A 20,840-nucleotide genomic window follows, 5' to 3' on the forward strand; every position below is an offset into this window, starting at 1 on the left:
GGTTATCAGACTGAATGTCCCGGTATCACGGTGCTTGTGTTCGAGTGACCCTCAGTTTACATGATAATGCTGCTTTCATATAACTTTTATTATATGTCATTTTAATTGTTTTATTTTATTATTGTTGTTAATCTCTTACGGTGCCTACTTTGTAAGTTAAACTGTATCACAGGTATGTGTGTATAGGAAAAAACATAGTATATATGGGGTTTAGTACTATCTGAGGTTTCAGTATCCACTGGGGGTCTTGGAACATATCCCCTATGGATAAGGGGGGACCTACTGTATTTCAAATTATGAAATCATTCAATGGAAATGCTCTTCAGCTCTCGAGAAATCAACTTAATGCAGGTAGTAACTATTTATTGTATTGACATATTTACAAAATATTACAAAGTGAAAGACCAACTTCATTCACCATATTACATAAGCACTTCATACAGGCAAGACAAAGTATGTGAAAAAACATTGGCTTCTGTCTTTGGTATTAGAAAGCTACACAAATCCGCAGCATTTTAAGTTTCCAATACAAAGTATTAAACATAGACAAAGATGTAATCAGTAGCGTCATGAAAAGGGTCTCTGCTATCCTCTGCTAGGAAACCCTCGGGTCCATGAAATGCAACAAGAAGACCAAACATCATTTGTAAGGGAGGGAATCTATTGGCTAAAATGACAATAAAAGAAACAACACAAGCTACAGTACTCTGCACACGTTTCAATCTGCATGAAGCTCCTCTCTCCATAACAGCATTTGGCTGACATTAACAGACAAAACATTCCTCAGACACAGTCAGATAAGACTTTATAGGAAGAATCCACTCCAGGAGTACACCTTGAGGGTATAACTTTACTGTACAGAACACTTTATAAAATTCATTTTTGAGATCATTTACACATATACAAAAAAACTTAACTGGTTTCAGCAAATAATAACTTTTCTAAAACACAATCACAGTTTACATAATTCTGAGGTAAAGGTCGTGAATCTTTCCTATTTGAGAAGTCCTAGCCCATGAGGGTCTCCAACAGCGGCGTGTGTCCACTGAACATCAAGTTGTGGCCTTCAAGTGGTTTGGGGAGAGGGTAGGCCACACCCACCCCATTTCAGAGAAGATCCAAAATTTCAGAACTGGGCATACCTAGTTTGGCTCTATTAAATTAATGCTTCTAATGTTTTGTTTTCTTCAAACATGAAACACTCTCTGAATCTTGTCAGAACATGACTTCTGCTATGGAAAAAAACATTTCCTCAGGAAAGGGCCAAGTTAGTGTCTTAACTTGACTGTCTTAACAGGGCACTCTGTATATCACAGGAAGAACATATTTAGACTCCTCACATAAAAAGAGAACTCTTGGTCAAATAAACGCACTGCAAAACCGATCTTTCCACCAATTAATACACACCCATAAAGGGCCTGCTGACGTGGAGACCCTCACCAGCGAGAAGCTGGGAGCCCACACTGAAGGAGACCGGGAAAGCTTAGTGACCCTCCTGTCCCGGAAATGCATAAAGGACCCAGCTGTGCTTGCCTTCCAAAACCCTCCACTAAGTTGTTTGTGCTGCCGTAAATACTCCAGGAAAATATGAGAATCAGCAAATATGTCCCAGGTCTTTTAGTGGGGAGTAAAAGACGTGTGTGTTAATAGGTGTTACTTCTATAAAAATGACAATATAAATTACAGCCCTTGATCTGTTTCTGTAAACAATGCCACCTTCCTCAGGTTACTCACAACTACCTGTAGTATACGCAGCCAAGATTATCTCATCAAGTGAAGTACTCCATTGCCAAAATAACCCTGTGAAATCACGAACGTTTTGAAGATTTAATATGAAGACACTCTCTTTTATGTACTTTTTTTTCTTTTTATAAAGAGATTTGCAAATATAATCAGGACATCAAATGAATAATTAAAATCCCTCTGGGATATATCACTTATGAAGCAAACCTGAGCATTTGCCTCTGATATTTTATCGTAACATCTGGGTTTGCCAGGTAATGAGTCACCTTGTGAGGCAATTTAAAACAAGTAACGCTGGACCTTTCTAGTAGGCTGCCCAAATGGCAGAGCTCTAATTTTTCTTCATGCTGGGAAAAGCAAAATTAAACTTCTGCTTCTCAGTGCCATCAAAAATTCTGGTGAATGGCACGTGAGAGGAAAGTCAATATGCGTTAAACATTTACTAATGGCAGGCATTCCTGGTGTCTGACGGGATGAAGTAAAAAGAAACATGAAGCAATGCGTTTGCAGGCTCTTCTGGGAAGAAGGGCTTTAGGCTTTGCCCTGGTCCCTGACAATGACAGACTGGCAGGCTGCTTCTTGCAAGGCTCTAGGCAAGCCATTAATCTGTCAGTCCCAGTATCTTTAGATCTCGGTATTAAGACTTAGGAGGGAGAATGAACAGCCAGAAATGCAGCATTTTAAACACTTCAGTTAATTCACAATGCTGTGCGGGCTTCTGTTTATCCCTTCTCTGAAATGTCTGGTGCAACGCTGGATTGGCACTCATTCATCCATTTCCACGTACGTAGATGGAAACCAGCCCACCTGAAAAAGAAAAGCAACCAACATCACAACGTGACTTTGCATCTGGCGCTTTTAAAGGGTTCCACAAACAGAGCATTTCGTTTTCATAATACCCGGATTAAGCTGGAGTTTTATACCCACTGTAGGGGAAGAAGATTGCTTTAACTGCTCCTACAGCCTAATAGAGTGAGTGATAGAAACAGGGGACTAAAACAAGCTTAAACAATGTTCTAATCAGCTAGCACATGAATAATATGTAAATTAAGTGTAATGCAGGGCTCTACCACTCCATGATTCAGATTTCTGCACAGAACAGAACAGGATATAAAGACAGAGGAACTATGTCTCACTCCATTTAGATCGGCAGCTCTTACAGATATTTTGGACTACACGTAAAGTTTATGCTGAGGAACTACAAAGAACTCAACCCCTGTCCAAACGGGAAGCCATTATAGTTGTCCAAGGGAACCTCACTGATGCCACTCTCATCATATTCGTTCAACACACTTTTCCTGAGTGTCTATTATCAGTAAGAAATGCCACCAGCCTCTGGAGCCAGGGGTCTGGGGGGGTGAACGTTGCAGTACTGCTGAGGGGCTCCTCCCAGCGCCACAGGGATGTCAATGGCGGCCCAGTCCCCTTCGTTCACATGCACAGGCAGGTTGAGAGGGACAACTCACCTTGCCGTTCACTTCTCCTCTCCACCAGCCATTTGCACCCATCTTCGTGTAAATCTTCACCACATCTCCTTTCAGCAAGGACAGTTCTCGCATATCTCGTGCACAGAAGTCATAGCGCGCAATGGCGATGCCTAGCACTTTCGGACTTAACACTGTGGGGAAATGACAGGGACCGTTGATTTGCAGGGTGACAACCATAAGAACTTATTCAGACGAATGCTATCAATGCTATTGAAATGCATAGCCATGGTTTCTTACAGACGAGTGATAATGGCAGGGGAGCTTGAAAGCAAGTGGCAGAATTGCTGCGTCAATTCAATCAGGCGTAGTCGCGTTCCTTTCATAAAGGTTAAAGACCATTGTTCTGTTTTCACATTCTTCATAATTTCAAAACAGGGACTAGTTTTTGTAGGAAAAAAGGGTTAATATCTAAGTTACTATCTAAGGAGATAGAATCTAAAATAACTAGCATAAATTTCCTAATAATCTCACAGTAATCTATTTCTGACTAGAACCCTAAGGTAAGAAGCTTTACGTTTTTATCTCTAAACCTTTTCGACTAAGACTCAAAACAACCAAGCTTTTCGCTCTGAAAGTCTCCTGTTGGCACTATGTCATCACTTCTGGTTAAATGGTACTTCCTCGTCCAGCCAGCCTTTCTTTGTTAAAATTATTCGGGGATAAACTCTGTTATTTTTTACATATAATTTCACTTATGTGAAGAAGCTGAAATTTGGTTTCACATAAAGAACACACAAACACCGTTTGTTGTTTTTTTCAAACAAATACTGCCTTATAGAAAACCTTTACTAAAGTATGTAATCATCTCCAATATTCAGAATTTTTTTTTTTATGGAAGAGCAGTTAACTTACTCCCTGCCCTCACCTGTCCTGTCTTAAAAGCAAAACCCCATTCAAGCTGTATGTTTGCTCGTCTCTAGTGTTCCATAACACATTTTATATTAACTTCTCTACCTGTTGCTCTTTGGGGTTATAAAGTATTTTCAATGATATGTTCAGTGATTCTGAGAATCACTCACCTGGGATTGGTGGGACTTTATAAACCTTAAACGGTGGAAAACTTAAGTATAAGAAAAAGAAACAAATGGGAAACACCATCCATCTGTACTTTTAACAGTTCCCAGTGCCCAGGCAGCTGCAATTACAACTTGTGTTATCCTGGCAGAGCCTGCCCACTTGGAGGCAGAGTCCTCTGGCCTATTATTTTGGCTTTGCAAGGACAGAAATTTTTTTAGTCTCCAGGTGTCGATCATAAGATAAACGAATAGCAATGCTATAGATTTTAGAACTGAAAAGGGAGTAAAAATAGGCCATTTTATTTTACTGTTTAGGCAAAACCCACTTTAGTAGTTTTCTTACTGAATGCCATCCCCTTACCAGGGCACTACTAGAGTGGGTGCACATAAAAATATCACTGTGATGGAAAAACCCAGTCATCAGCTTAACTGTGAGACCTTACACAGGTCTCTTAACTCCTCTAGGTCACATATTTCTCACCTATAAAATGAAAGGTCCATGCTAGATGACTTTTAAGGTCCTTCTAGTTCTAAACTGTTCCAATTGGGAACTTATAGGTTAATGATTCCATCGGGACTTATAGGTTAATTTTTTAAAATCTGTAAGGAAACATACTTTATCTAGCCATAATGCACTCCCCTACATGTCACATAAACAACCATTAAATTCTCTAGTCAATGACAAAAAATCAAGACCAAAATGCCCATGTACTAACTGACGGGCACAGCCATCCTTTCAAGCAATATGCACTGAATTTTACTCTTATATTTGGAGACAAAGTTGGGATTTAGGCTCTATTTATTTTGTTCATGGAAATACATAAACACTGACTTTTCTCAACTAAAATTTCTGATCCTTAAGAAAACTAATGATTTCACAGAGTACTTCATGCCCTCCTTTATAATTTCAGCCCCCATCCCTTTCCCATCTCTCCCCAACAGATAAAGTAGAAAACGTCTTACTGGAATATATAGCACAGGCATACACATAAACAGAGGAGTGAAATGTCATGACAAACAGTGACTTTATGACAGAGGAGAGGAAAGTGCATGGTGAGAATGTGACTCAGGGGACTTTTTGTGAGGAAATGTATCTATCTACATGAGAAGCCATACACAGAAGTCAAAATATTTTATTTGCAAACAGAAGCAACTTGAAAAGACATATAAAAGCAGTAAAGCAGTACCTGACCAGAAAGGAGTAGAAGGGGGAACAAAGCTGTAGTCTGGAGGAGTTACAAAAGAAAACCCACAGAACAAAGAGGGGGCTTAGAGAAAGAAAGAAAAAGAGAGAAGCAAAAGAACATTTAGGTATCAGCAAAAAAAACCATCTCAACACAGCTATTTCGTTGTCTATAATCATTAAGGCAATTGTCACATCAAAGTTGCAATATCAAGCTTCGCTTTCACCCGCTTCTCTCTTATCACCGTTTCTAAATGCAGAGTGAGCCAAACTTTTACATTGTGATTCACATTAGTTCTGCAGTTCAGAGTTGCCTGTCCCTTTGCAGGTGAGCACAGCATACCCACTCCTTGTTGCCACCTTTGAACCCCTCCCGTCCAAGGATGGGCTTCTCCTCTTGATGTGATGCACAATTCCCTCTAATGCAAAATATGCTTAAATCAAAACTGATATTAAAAAAAGTATGGTAAGAGTCTGTAGGGTGGTGTCATCGAAACACGTGGAACCCATTGAAAACTCAGGAAAATCACTCATATGATTTGTTAGGAACCACCTCACCCCCCAACGAAACATGCACACGCTCATTTCCAGAAATAAAACATAAACCACTCTGTATCTTATCATACCTGGAAAAGAAAGTAAGTATATACTCCAAATTGTGGGAATGTAGAGAGAAGTTATATGCACTTGGACATTCAAAAGCTTTTCACATTACTTTTAACAATAAGAGTTAACATCTGTCAAATGGTTCTGAAGTGTTAGATGCCATGCTCAATGTTTTATATTCAGTATTTCATTTATTAATCACAACAACTCAAAGAGGAAGGTACTGATCCTATTCCCCCTTTGTATTTGAGAGGGTCCTAGATTGAAGTCCAGGCCGTGTGACATCAGGGTCCAGGTTGTTCACTGCTAACTGCTTCTCTGTGTCAGGCTCTCGGTCCCAGCGCTCTGCCCGCTGATACCACAGTGCCATTGCAATGGAAAAGGAAGGTGTGGTTATAAACTTTCTCCCAGTATTTATTTTCCCATTCGCCCATGTCACATATTGCTTGGTTGGGCTGTGTTTGCCTAGAAGCAAGACTACATTTCCCAGGCTTCTTAGAGGTTGGGACAGCTATATTTCCAAGTTCTTGCCACTGGGTTATAAGCAAAAGTATCCTAAGGAAGCTTCTAGTACCTTTCCTGGCAAGGCAGCTGCCACATGCCTTTCCCACGCCCACCCTCCTTTTTAGTTCTTTAATCTATCCTGTTGTCTGGAATGTAAGAGCTACCATCTTGGTCCATGAGAAGGAAGGTCTCACCTGAGGATGAGCATGAGCTTGAAGGAACCTGAGTTACTGAAGCTTTTGTGGAACAGAGATGACCTGCCTTTCTCCACAGCCCTGCACTGACTGACGACTTTCAGGATTTTATGGGAAAGAGAAATAAACGTCTATCCTGCTGAAGCCAGTGGTTTGGGGTTTTCTGTTCCTTGTACCTGGACCTAAACTAAACTGTAAGAAAAAGCTTTCTATCACCAAGGATGAGGTGAAAGTGGGCTAAGCAAACTGGGAGTGAGTCTATATCATCTCCCAATAGCTTCTGCTTCTTTTCAGGTCTCTGATTGATTGGACAGCCACAGATTCCTTCAAAGTTAACATTCTTGTCAGGAAGGAGTTCTAGAGATACCTAAGAAGAGGGCATTCCCAGATACCAGCCAAGGAGACTGGCCAAGGGAACTGGTGGGGGTTCAGTTGTTCCTGGAACCATGCACCTTAGTGCCCTCACATGTGAATTTACTGACACACTCATGGCCCTTTTCTCATGAAGACTCACATATTTATTTTTAACCTACTCTGAAGTATATCTTTATTGATAATCAGGGTTCTTTCCCAATCTATTGCACATTCCACATTACATTTTTTTTTTAATTTTAAAATGCAGTGGTACATGTAATTACAACTAATTTTACATCTGTCCAATTCCTTTATTGCCATACAATATAACTGGTATCTTTTCATTTCCTTGAGATCATGATATACCCCTATTAGAGAGAGGACAGGATGTCATCTCTAATATAATGAGGGAAATGGCACACACCTATTATTTGCAGAAAATCCGGTGACAAGGTTCCTATCCTATGTCTGTGAGAAATACAATTAGAACACCTCATGCTACACATTACTTCTGGCAGGTATTAGAATTTCCTCCTTGAACTGTTTTCTACATGTCCATCCTTGATTCTCTCTCTGGGGCTATTTTATCCATAAAGTAATAAAAGAAGACTGTGTTTCTTCTTTTATAATTTCTAATGAAGGTAATTTAAACTAAGAGTCTGAAATATAACAAGAGATAAGTTAGCTCTAGAAGGAAGAAATAAAAAAATCAATGGAAGCACAATTAAAAGCAATTTAAACAATCTCAACAATAGGTAGATACATTAGATCAGATAATCTCTCCGTAATCTTAAAATACCTAACATTCCTGAGGTAAAACGGGCACTGCCTCACCAAAGGACTTGAATCTCTGTTTCAAATACGTATCTGTGAGCTATCCGAAAAGCCTTATTTCACCCTAAAAGCCTTACAAGCTTTCGTATTTAGGTCACATAGCTACATTTTGAATCTTCTTTGATCTTACCTAAAATATTATAATCTTAACTAAATGGTAGTTGTTTTCCCATGGTTGGCCCTTGCTTCCTCTGCTGGCTTCACTTTACTGAACTTTCTCCCCAAAGAATGAAACAGACTCTTGAATATGCTGTGGCCCCCTCACCTGAATTCCAGTCTGTGACTTCAAATGTCTTCAGGACACTGCCGGTGAGACACAACCATTATCTCTGATTTAACTTGTCTGAAACCAGACTCATCCCAAAGCTAAACTTCCTCCCTGTAATCTAGCTCAACCCCCAACATTTCTGGGGTGTTTTGTTTTTCGTTTGTTTGTTTGTTTTAACAATCTGTGTGTTCTCTTTGCAAACCACCCTTGCAAGTTCAGGGTATCCTGTTTCCCAGTTGGTTTTCTGCTTTCTGCTTTCTTTCCATTCTCTTCTAAATACTGCCTCTCAGCTACTCACTGTCAACATAGATTCATTATTTGTTTCCCTACATTATGAAGTCCAAACTCCTGACCTGCATTCCATGACAATTCATTCTGGTCACAACCTGCCTTTCTAACCATATCTGCCATCATTTTCCCATACAAATTTTTTTCACGGAGACAAATGTCCTAATCCCCCGCAAGGCCCTCAGCCTCGTTTTCCACTCAGAGCTTCTCTTCACCTTTCCTGCTAACCTTAACCTCCTGGTCTCCAAGGCTCAGCCCAGGCCCCTTCCATGAACCTTCCCAGAGCAGTCCAGACGTGTGCCTCTTTCTCTGTCCTTTCTAGCCATCTGTTCGGCACTTAGATCAGGGCACGCCCTGGCGCTGCCATTTAATTACTGCATGTGCACGTGCGTTGTATCTCCAATCAGTCATTGATTCTGGAGAGCAGGGGCCGGCTCTTCTATTGCACCTGCACCCCCACCCCCATGAAGGCTCAGGCCCAGTGCTAAGCAGCTGAAGCTGCTGAATGGACAAGTATCTCAGCAGGGCATTTAATTCTGCCAGCTCCTTGGGCCTCCTCCTCCTATTCACTTAGCTCATCTTTTGCTCACTTAACCGCTCAATAAGACTTCCAACAAAAGCCGGCACAACACACAGGAAAGGATGTGAGCTATGCTCAGATTTCATTCCCCAGGATCCCTGAGAGCCATAATCTATCAATGATATTCCTACAATAACTGTAATTTTTTCTGAGATGCTGGACAGCTAATAAATACTGTAGGTCTCTCTCATGGCGTTCACCATACTGTACGCCTGAGGAAGCTTCTTAGAGGTAAAAGGTTAATCAGTTTCTCCTGCCACCCAGTGCATAGCTCTCAGCCAAACATTCTAAGGATTGGTAGGGATGCTTTCTCCATGTCTACATATTGTAGCATGACTTATTGTCACCATTCTTCCTGTACATCAATGTTCACTGACTTCGGGTCCTTAATTCTCTCGGGCTGGCAACATAGCATTTAAATGCCTGGCACCTATGGAGACAAGAGTATCAGAGAACGTGTTTCCCTAGGAAAGTATGGATTTAAACCTAGATGTAAGCAATGTCAGAATAAGGTACTTGATAAAAATACTTTGCAGAATGCTTTCATCTGCAAAACATCTTTCTATCCATACTGAGAATACAGCTGCCTATTTCTACACATGTATACAGACGCATGTTTTCTTCATCAAACTCCTCCTACTATATCAAGACACCATAATGTAAGATTACATCACCATGTCCTGGAATGGACTTAAAAGAGCTAAGTAACAGTGACATTCAAATGCAAATGTTGAGGGATTATCTCTTGGCCCTGTCTCTTCCTCGCCTAATATTCCCTTCACCACCTGATATCAGATAGCCGGCATGGTAGTACATCACATTATTTGGGGGAAGTTTCTTGGGAGAAAGAACTCTTTTATTCATGTCTGTACCCACTGAGACAATATCAAATTAACGTTGAGATCTTTTTCATTGAAATAATCAGCTGCAAACTGCCTGCTGTGGTTAAGGGCTTAATTTCCTTCCTCAAACACTTTTAACTCCTATTAGCACAGACAGAGGAGAACCTTGCTTACAGAGACCCCCACATTCAGGCAGGGCTTTCGGGTCATTTCTCACATGTATGACACCTGGCATGCAATCAGGCTAACAGTCATGGAACATAGCAAATAAGGGGCCTATAGTTTAGTGACTTCAGGTTTCTCATTAGCAACTATTAAGAATATAATCAACTATTTCCAAGTTAAACAAAACCCGAAGTACCAACATTCTTTAATCAAAACAGAAGTTATCTGTTAAATAAATAAATTGGAAACAGAAGCTGTCAACATAGCCATAATCAACTGATTGGCAAATCATTAGTGAATATTATTCAGTTCTGAGACTTGGCCAAGAAGATAAAGCCACAGAACACAGAAGTAAGTCAATTTAAAAAAAGAACACAGTGTTTACAGTAGAATAGAAAAGTAGGAGCGAGCTGATATCTGATGCCTATACTTTTGTTGTCAAGGCTAATTAAGCACTGCCTTAAAGTGATAAGTTCTGCTTTGCTCAGGCTACTTCTGTTCATGAGCAAATGAATATCAGTTTTCAATAATGTTTGGAATTTGTACACAGTAGAGACCAATCAGCACTCTTCCTGAGGTACTGGTTATCAACACACACAGTATTTTTGAACTACCACTTAATTTTCCATTACATGCATTTGCTAATTATTCTTTGGGATAGACATTACCTAACGCTCAGCTTTAAGTTGTAACAACTGCATGTGTTGACACTCATTTACGTAATAAAAAGCTGTTAGTAAAAATACCAGGGGTGCCCAAGCAATGTATACAAGTGAACCCTTTGGTCAGCGTGGCTCAAGCAGTAGTTCACCATAATCAGAAGTGTCTGGACGCTGATGGTAACCACTTTGAGCACCTCTTGTAATTGCAGAAGTCAAACGTGACTTGTAACATCTTTTGCTATTGGTATATATTATTACAATTTTAATAGTTTTTTCCTTTCTAAAAATGTGTATACATTTTTTTGGCACCGTCTGTATTAGGCAATTGGACCCATGGTGCTATCATCAATACAGGGATCCCTGTGCATTCACTGCCCAGCAGTGGTCTAGAGGTTTTCCAGAAGAACGAAGTTCCCATGTGGGACACTACGATGACTGATCCAGGAGGTTCTTTTTACCAAGACTGTCTACAGATGGCTCAGCAGCAGAGAACATGCTGAGGATCAATGAATGTTTAATTTAAATTTGTGATCTGTAACCTGGTTTTATTTTACAGCTTGAATGTGTCTTCTTAAGACTCCCAGCAACAGTCACAGGCATAGGATCAAATACCTGTTCCTCCATCTCCCTCAATGAAACAAATGAAAAAAACAAATTCTTGTTTAGTGTTTATTGTATATTTTATATACGGTCACTGAAAAAAACTAGGAATAATTCAGATTGGTTTCATTTAGTAGAATGCTGACATCTGGTAAGTGGACAAACCTCCTTTAACCTGAAATTCAGAGATCTAACAAGAAAAATTATATCTAGAATTACTGGAAAAAATGAACAGCTACTTTGTATTCAGTACTGCACAGTATAAACATACAATGTCATTAGCAAGAAAAAAATGAGTATAAGGCCTTTCCTATTACTATGGAAAATTAGATCACTTGACATTTCCAGGGATTTCAGATTATTTATAGGCATCTAGTTTATTCAGTCTAAATGCTTAAGTCTTTGAAAATAATTGGCAGACATTTATTGAATAACTATAAATGTACAAAGTACTATGCTAAGGAGCTAGAGGAGATATGACAAATAAGACAGCATCTGATGCCCAAGGAGCTTACACATTAGTGAAGAGACAGACACACACAGAAATGATGGAGAGATATGGAAATTATTCATTTTGAATTGAGAGTGCTCTCTCTCTAGGCTTTAGGCTCCTTTTGAACCCCTCCCTTAAAAAAAATCCAATCTTTCAGTCACTCAGACCAGAAACCTTGGAGTCACTCTTGAGTCTTCTCTTGCTACATATTCTATTTCATGTCTGATATGTCACAGCGCCCTGGTGGGTCAGCTTCAAACCACATCACCTACGTGGCTACACGCTGGTCCAAGTCACCACCATCTCTCATCTGTACTGTTGCATGAGCCCGTCAACTGGTCTTCATGTTTCTACCTTGTCCCCCTCTTTCCGAAGGTCTTTTCTTCAACAGAAAAGCCAGAACCACCCGGTTAAAACTTTAAGTCAGACCATGTCTCTCCTTTGCTTAAGTCCCTCCAAAGATTCCCACTTCCTCCAGAGTAAAAGCCTCAGTACTATCAAGACTCACATGGCCTCCCCACCACTCTGACTTCTTCCCTGCATTTCCTCTTGCTTCTTCTGTTCTGGCCACATTGCTCATGTCATATATACTTCTTCCTTTGCACTGGCTGTTCCCTCTCTCATGTCCTGAGTTTTTACTCAAGTGTTACCTTCACAATGAGGCCTGCCTTAAGGCCCATAAGAGAGTCACAGACACACATCGCTAGTGCAATATGGTACAGAGAAAACAGGGCTTATGTGGGGGTGGGGCAACATCCTAGCAGAGAAGTAGGTAGAGTGCACACCATCCCCCACTGTCCTATTGCTTAGGTTGGGCACGGATGGTCTGCCAACACCATGGTCAAAATCCCAGCAGCCTGCCCTGTAGTGGGCTCTCTATAAGGATCTGCTGAATGAATGAATGTGGGACCTATGGAGGAGGTTACTGGTGAAGATGTAATAACTAAAGAAGAGATGAGGGGAGAAGTTCTTGGATTCATCCAAGTATGCAGAACTGTGCCCTCTGAGGAGGAAAGATAAAGGAAAGAGGGGAAAATTAACTGGGGAAGATTAAACTTTGAATAGGGAAAAATCTGAACCAGCAAGTCAAGCAATATTGAAATTTTTGTGCTCAGGTCTGACAAATTTGAGTATGTCCATAGGAGGGTGGCCCGGATGGTGATGTAGGTTCTTCTTGGAAACTTGCATGGGCTAGATGTGCTTTCTCTCAGGAAGACAGTGCATTTCAGTGAAGGAAAGCTACAATCCATTGAAAATTCTTCATTGTATTAAGGTCATGTGTTCCTTGTAACTCTTACCCATTGCTTATCTGCCCTAATAATGCAAAGTCATCTTATAACCTCAAGTTATAAAGAGTGAAAAAAGATTATAATAGGTATGAAAATATTTAAAATACTAAGATTGTAGTGAGTTGAATGGTGGCCCCTCAAAGAGATATGTCCACACAGAACTTGTGAATGTGACCTTATTTGCAAAAAGTTCTTAGCAGATGTAAGTTAAGGATCCCAAAATTAGATCATCCAATATTAGGGTGGGCTCTAAATGCAATGACAAGTGTTTTTACAAGAGAAGAGAAAGGGAGATGACACACAGAGGAGAAGATCGTGTGAAGACCAGAGATTGGAGTGATGCATCTATAAGCCCAGGAACGTGGGGGATTGCCAGCAGCCGTCCAGGAGCTGGGGAAGAGGCATGGAAGGCTGCTCCGTCAGCGCCTACAGAAGGAACCAACCCTGCCAATGCCTTGATTTCTGACTTCTGGCCTCCAGAACTTGAGAGAATACATTTTTGTTGTTTTAAGCTACTCAGTGTGTGGTAATTTTTATGGCAGCCCTAGGAAACTAATACAATGAGATTAAAATCAATATTTAAGATATGAGAAGAATAAAGCTAGACCAACTCAAAACCAAACACCAAATGGCTAAGGAAAGAGATGACAAAAGACTGAGGATAAGATAAGGGGGTCAGAAAATACAGGTAGATGAACTTGGGTATGTTGAATTATAAGGGTGAGAAGGTAAAAACTCAAGTAGATGTTTGAGGAGTTTGTATGAAGGAGGTATTAAATATTATCTACTTTTACATTGTAATAAAACTAATAAGTAGTGGTAAAGCATATCAGGATTTTTCAGGAATTGTTAGGAATAAAAAAGCTATATTATGTTACATTGAGATAAATAAATATAAATTATACAAATCCTCCAAGTCCAAGTTTCTAAAACACTGGCTAAAATGAAGCGTAAGCACCTTGTGAGAAGACCAGCAGAATATTGTGGATACCTGTGTAGAAGGAAAAGAGACCACACCAGGGAGAGCAGCCCAGGTGCTGGCTCTGGCTTTTACGTTTTCCTTCAAGGTCATTTTTACGGTCCCAATGACCCAGAAAGCCTTTGTCAGATTTTGAAGAATTACTATAATATTTGTCACCACACCAAAAAAACCATGCTGATCTATATTTTGTTTTCAAACCCACCATCTTTCCATGCTTCTTCAAATATCAAATCCACAAAGCACTTCAATACCTGCTTTGTCTCCCACGGACCTTAGATTCTGACTTCACTTATTTAGGCCTTTCTGCACCCGTTTCATGAAAGGCACTGTGCAAGGTGCAATTTGAGAATAAGAAACAAAAGAGGCTGGTTCCTAGGGCTTCTGGGAACAAGGCACCAAAAGAAATCATTAAACCTATACACAAATTATACAATGTTCTATGTATGGTATGAAATGCAGTATTAATGATTCATAAAACTCTATCTTCAACCCAGACCATTCTTCTTGGTGCCAACTGCCTGCTGAACCATTGAGTATGCACACGTACCTAAAATTTTGTGCAAAATTGAATGTATCACCTTCTCTCTAAACCTGTTATACCTCTTCTCTTTCCTGGTCAGTCAGGGGTTTCACCATTTGCCAGTTGTCCAAGGCAAATACTTGCGTATCATACTTGTACTAATTCTACCCCAATTCCTTTATCCAATCAATTCAACCTCCAGAATATATTCAAATCTGCCCACTGTCCTGCTCCACTGGCACTATTCAACTTTTGTCCAAACCACCATCATGCCTCCCATGGACATCTGTGATAGCTTCCTCACTCATCTCTTTTCTGCCCATGCCTCCCTCCAAGCCACTCCTCACAGAGTAGCCAGTGATCTTTTAAAACAATGTAAATCAGCTCTGTCAGACCTATTCAACTAATGGGATCATCGCCAAATTTTAAAAGTTTGAATCCTGAAATAATTCAGATTTAAAGGAAAGTAGCAAGAAAAGTACAAAAAAATCCCATATACTTAAACTTTTCATATGTTTCATATGTTTTACTATGTTTGCTTTATCAATTTCTGAGTTTTTCCTGAACCATTTTAGAATATGTTGCTGACATAAGGCCCTTTATCTCTAAATATTTCAGTGTATAATTCCTAAAAGCAAATGTATTTTCTTCTTTTATAATCATAGTACAATTATCAAAAGCAAAAAAATACTACTACTGAATCCAGAAAACTTCAAAACTTGTTAAATTTCCCACGCATATCCCTTTTAGCAAAAAAAGGACATTCTTCTGGTCCAGGATTCAATCCAGGATCACATGTTGCATGTAGTTGTCATGTGTCTTAGGTCTCATTTAATCTGAAACAACTCCTCAGTCTTTCTTCATCTTTCATGACATTGACACTTGTGAACAGGATGGGCGAATTATTCTGTAGAATGCCCTTCAATTTTGGTTTGTCTGATGTTTCCTCATAATTATACACCAATTATGTATTTGTGGAACAGGAATGTCATCAAAGTGGTGGTGTGTTCTTGGGGAATCCCACTGGGGGTACACAATTATCTACTGGTCCTATTACTGGTGATGTTAACTGTGATCACTTCAGTTGTTTCCATCTTTCCTTTTGTAATTAATAGTTGTGAGAAAATACTTGGAGATTATCTAAATATAATAACAACCAACATTTTTTTTTTAAGTTAGCCATCTCTACATTGTGGTCAAACTAATGCTCCATAAATAAGCACTTGGAAAAATGTTTGAGGTCTGCTTATGAGTCTTGAAATATCTAATTGTGCAATGAAGTTTAAATGTGTATTCTTGTTAATAAATTGACACCCAATTTCTCTCTCTCTCTCTCTCTCTCTCTCTTTCTCTCTCTCTCTCACACTCACACACACACACACACGCGCACACACACACACGCACACATACACACACAGCACTACATAAAGAGTTGGCTCCTTCGAAGCAGAAATCTAAAGCGGAATGTCACCAGGTCATATTTTTCTAAACAAGCCCAAGCCCATGTCTGGGAGTAGATCTCAGCCTGGGCTAAGATCCAATTCCCGACATTCCTTCCTTGAATCAACACAAGCAGATTACAGAGCTTCTCCATGTATCAGCTTCCATATCTACAGAACAGAGATTAACATACTACCTTCATCATGGGGTTACTGTAAAGATTAAAGGACAAAATGTAAGTAAAGCACCTATCTCACTGCTTGGCATTAAGAGCTGCCCTCTGAGTGTTAGCAATGATGAAAAGAAGAATGTTATGTGTAAGGACAGGGTCTCTACTGTATGTAGCTGTACGATAAATCCCATAACAGAAGTATACAGGATGTAGGGAAGGTTTTATTAAAAGATCATTTTGTAGATAATGTGAAAATGTGCTGTACGAGTGTGAAGAGATGATGGTTAGTGAAAAACTGAACTATTAAAAAATAACAAATAAAAGGTGAAAGGTTTTTTTTTTAAGACCAAAAAAATAGCTAATTGTGCAACTTTTCCTAGTGTAATTGGTCTATTAACATTCTGCTTTACTTCCTTCTCTCATGCATACAAAACCAGAAATCTAAGATGCTATCTGGAAAAGAATATAATAACATATCTTAATCTCATTCCTTATTCATTAGATGAAAAAACTGAGGCCCAGACAAGTTAAGGGACTTGCCTGAGGTCAGACAGCTACTCGGTAGCAGACCTGAAAATAATTAAGTGCTCACTGCAGAGCAAGAAAGGCACAAAGGTCACTGCAGTGCCCTTCACATGCACAAGCCCACGGGTACACCTGAATCAGTAGGGGATCCTTACGTGGTTCCACAGAGCAGACTGGCACCTCCTCCATGGATGGAGTCATTGCGGTTTCTTAGGGAAACACAACAGCTCACTGCTATGCCTGAGTTCTCCCTTTGTCCTCTCCTCCTTCTTTCTCTCCTCTTCTTCTCTTGGAAACACTAAGTCATTCCAAAGGCAAAAATAAAGTCTCCTAACCTAGAACTGCTCTGTGCTCCTTGCCCGATACTCTGGACTCCTGTGTAATGCTAATCAATCTATTTTTATATGTTATTTTGCATTTGCATGAGGGAGTTCTGTCATCATCATATCATATTTTACAAACCTGAAACATTTTTGGCAATCTGCCCAAGAACACTCTGACCTGGGCTAACAAGCAAGCAGTGTCTTCTACAATGCCCTGGGACTTTTGTTCCCAGGGTGACTATGTTATTTAAGAAAGAAATAGTAATAAATAGCAGGTTTCAGGAGTTGGAACGTCAACCTCAACCTCTACCCAGAACACAGGGTGGCACTAGGTTTCCGTTTCCGAAGCCTTTTAGAAGTCATGGACGGCAGGGCTCTGTGTCAGCGTCCAATCCAGTCTCCCCAGGGAAGACGTCTGGGTACTTATTTTAGATGATATTTAGCAGCATACCCAACCTATGAACCAGAGGTAAGGGCCATAAAGACATCCTGAATGCTCTTGCTACGCAGAATATGCAGCATCCCCTCCTTACCGCTGCCTGAGACGCTCGACACGCCGAAAAATAGAAGCGATGTTTTAATTAAGGGTTAATCCTTAATCAGAGCGTGGTATGAAATAAGCAAGGCATATTTAAAAAGTCACAAAAGCAAAGATATATGTTGCTGTGAGTTAAAATTAGTCATTTTTTCGTCAACTCTTACAAATACACGACAATGTTTTCTGTGTTAGGAGTGACCAGTTGTGGCAGTAGTAAAAGTTGAAGTGGTTTAAATGGTAGTTAGCAGCTGACCTTCCCTGAGTGCTACATGTGCTGGCACCATGCTGAGTGCTTTATATGTGACATCTCATTTATTCCTAGTGTTCTATACAATACCATTATACTTGTTTATAAGATAGCCACTGTTGTAGAAAATACCTATTTTATACAAAGTCAACATCAAGTTCATAAAACATTGGGACAGTGCCAGAAATTCCATCTAAGATTATAATCCTGTTCCATTGTAATGACTGAATAATCGTGGAGTGTAAACCTTAAGCAATTATTGCTGACTGAAGTACTAATTCACTCCCTTACTTCTTCCTGGTCACTTTATGAGTGCTATCTTCTCTGATCACTCTACATAAAAATGTAAAACTCTTCAACCTAAATGAGAATCTAAGAAATTGGGTAACATTAGGCTAAATATATATATATATATATATATATATATATATATATATAGAGAGAGAGAGAGAGAGAGAGAGAGAGAGAGAGAGAGAGAGAGAGAGAGAGAAAGAGAACTTTTAATAGGAGTTCAAAGTTTCAACACAAAGTGTGCTCTGACAACTTTCACTGCACAAGCTTGGTCATTTATCACTGATCCTTGAGAAGAGAACAGCTATTAAGTTATTCAAATAAAAACACACAAACCTGTCAGTTGATGTGACAAATTACTTGTGTATTTACTTATATGAAGGGTATGAAATTTTACTGATGTTGTTTGAGCCCTGAACATTACCTGTTTCCTTTCCAGTTTCTGCTTTTAGGGGGCAAAAAAAGTTCAAGTTACATTACACTGATAGACATTCTTTCTTGAAATATCTCTAGGTATTCTAGTTTTGCTTAGGCTAAGGATTCTAAGGGTAACAAAGTTGTATTCATAGTCATTTCTCCTTCAAAACAGTTTTATTTTAAAAAAAAAGGTATCAAAATAAGAGAAGAAATCACATTTTACTCACAACATTTTTCATCATGATGTTCTCTTTACATGCTATATCTACTTCCAGGAAGATGATGTGACATTAAATGGTGACGAGAAAAAAGTTTTTGATTTGAACTCTCACTCAAACTATAACATTCTTTTGGTTTGTGTGTAAATCTTTGGTGAATAGTGGTGGCACAGTACTCATTCTGAAAAAAAGTGGCTAATGTATACTTTTAGAAATTCTGGCGTCAGAGGAAACATGATTTAGTCAGTTAAAAAATTCCAAAAGTAATCACTGAAAGAGAACTATAAGCAGGTTTGGGATAGGAAGCTAGATGGGAGAGCTGTGCACTAGCCTCACTTAAATAGTGTTAAGTCAAATGGCATAATGACCACCAACGTGTGAAAGTTAAAGAGAGTTTGGCTAATACAGAAGTCAGTGAAAATTTCAAAACTTACATATTAACATACTCTTTACATTTCTCATGAATTTCTGAACACAAAGATGATTTTCAATTTGGCCCAAAGAATCATATCTCGACTTGTTCATAAACCAGTTGGTCTGTCTGATTCTGCTTAGCTAGAAAAATTCCTTGCTAAACTCATTAGCATATTAATTGGGTATATTTCAAATTTTGGAATAAAGATGTTTAATATTATTGTGCCTTCAATCCTTAAGTGACAGCAAATTGTATTCTAAATTACAATACTCACAGCTGTTGCCTGCTCTGTTACCCCTCTGTCCAGTTGAATGTTCTGGCTCCTTGTATGGAAACTGTAGAGTTGTATCTAAGGTTCTGAATCCTTCTTTAAGAGAATGATGCTTGTAATACTCCACAAGTTCCTATAGGAAAAAACAAAAATAAAAGATCATTTTTGATGAAGAGAGTTCTGCTCTCAAACACATGAAGTCCTTAACATAATTCTATACATATAAGGATAACCAATTTAGTGTTAAATTTCCCATAAGCATATGGAAGAGTAAATAATAATTGCTCCCTGCTGCTTGGATGGATGTACATGACACCTACCTTGTGACAGTCCTTGTTACTCGGGTGTTTGTAATGTGAGTTACCCCTATTGTTATTCATGGATAGAGAACATCCTGTTAGGCTTTAGTCGGATGTGGTAAATGAAAAGAAACCATACTAAACCTCAATTTCAGAACAGTAATTATTGTTCTTATTTATGAAATACTTGCCTTTGTAAACAAAAATAAAGGGAACAGCTGTTTGCTGAATATATAGCAATTTCTAGTTTCCTGCATGTTCTTTCAACATCACAGAAAAACAAACTTGATTCTAGAGGTCCTTTTCCATGCTAAACCAAAGTTGATAAACCACAAATGCTACTTGACATTGGTTCTGGCTTCCGATGAAGTGTTAGTGACTATCTCATAGCTCTGCATGTCCTCTCGTACTTACAGAGGTTAATAACGGGGTTCTTTCCAACTTTCTCTAATGCCTAATTTGCCTTAAATACATCCAAGCCTAATATAATAACCTCCCACCATCTTTCATACTAAAATTTCAGGAAATTTCTTTTGAGATGTTGGTTTCATAGATTTTGCACAAACCTGAATCCCTCTACTTTAAATAGAAATTAAATAATAACAAATTCATAATGAAAACAATGTATATTATTATTAGATGAGTACCATAGATAGAACATTGCTTACAAATACCTTAAATTAAAATCAAAGTAAAATCACTTTTAACCTAATTATTTGGTGTTTCTATTATATTTCTATTGTAAACTATTGTTTACAAGCAGTGTAAAAGCAACTCACCTCTTAAAATATCACACTTATATCAACTTAATACCTCCATTCGGTGCTTATGTTCAAAGCTCCCCCCAAAAATGAATTGGGCCAAAAATCACCCAAAAGAAGAAAAGAGAATCATCAATGATTTATTAATCATTTATGACAAAACTCAATGAGTTGTGGAATGCATTATGCAGGGAGTTCCAGGGGTCACAAGATAACTAGGAGTTCTCACCCCTGAAGGAGAGTGAGGGGTTATGAGAGTTCAAAGGCAAGAGAGAGAGCTATTTTTTGTGAGTTCAGTGGGGAGGATGAGGGA

General features: G+C 39.1%; 1 protein-coding gene across 2 annotated transcripts in view; it reads right to left on the reverse strand.

Moving 5' to 3' along the window:
- Positions 1-346: 346 nt before the first annotated feature.
- Positions 347-20,840, reverse strand: part of LOC109375381 (guanine nucleotide exchange factor VAV3-like) — a 35,223-nt gene continuing 14,729 nt past the window's right edge. Inside the window, exons 5-8 of one of the 2 annotated variants that reach the window (XM_019630758.1) lie at positions 19,471-19,600; positions 5,434-5,514; positions 3,210-3,361; positions 347-2,550 (exon numbers count right to left, since the gene is read on the reverse strand). In XM_019630758.1, coding sequence (XP_019486303.1) covers positions 2,509-2,550; positions 3,210-3,361; positions 5,434-5,514; positions 19,471-19,600 — 405 coding nt within the window. In that variant the 3' untranslated portion in view covers positions 347-2,508. The remainder of the gene's footprint in view (positions 2,551-3,209; positions 3,362-5,433; positions 5,515-19,470; positions 19,601-20,840) is intronic. The other variant, XM_019630760.1, reaches the window with a different exon arrangement.

Source organism: Hipposideros armiger, unplaced genomic scaffold, assembly GCF_001890085.2.
Source record: "Hipposideros armiger isolate ML-2016 unplaced genomic scaffold, ASM189008v1 scaffold_939, whole genome shotgun sequence".
In the NCBI taxonomy this organism is placed as follows: domain Eukaryota; kingdom Metazoa; phylum Chordata; class Mammalia; order Chiroptera; family Hipposideridae; genus Hipposideros; species Hipposideros armiger.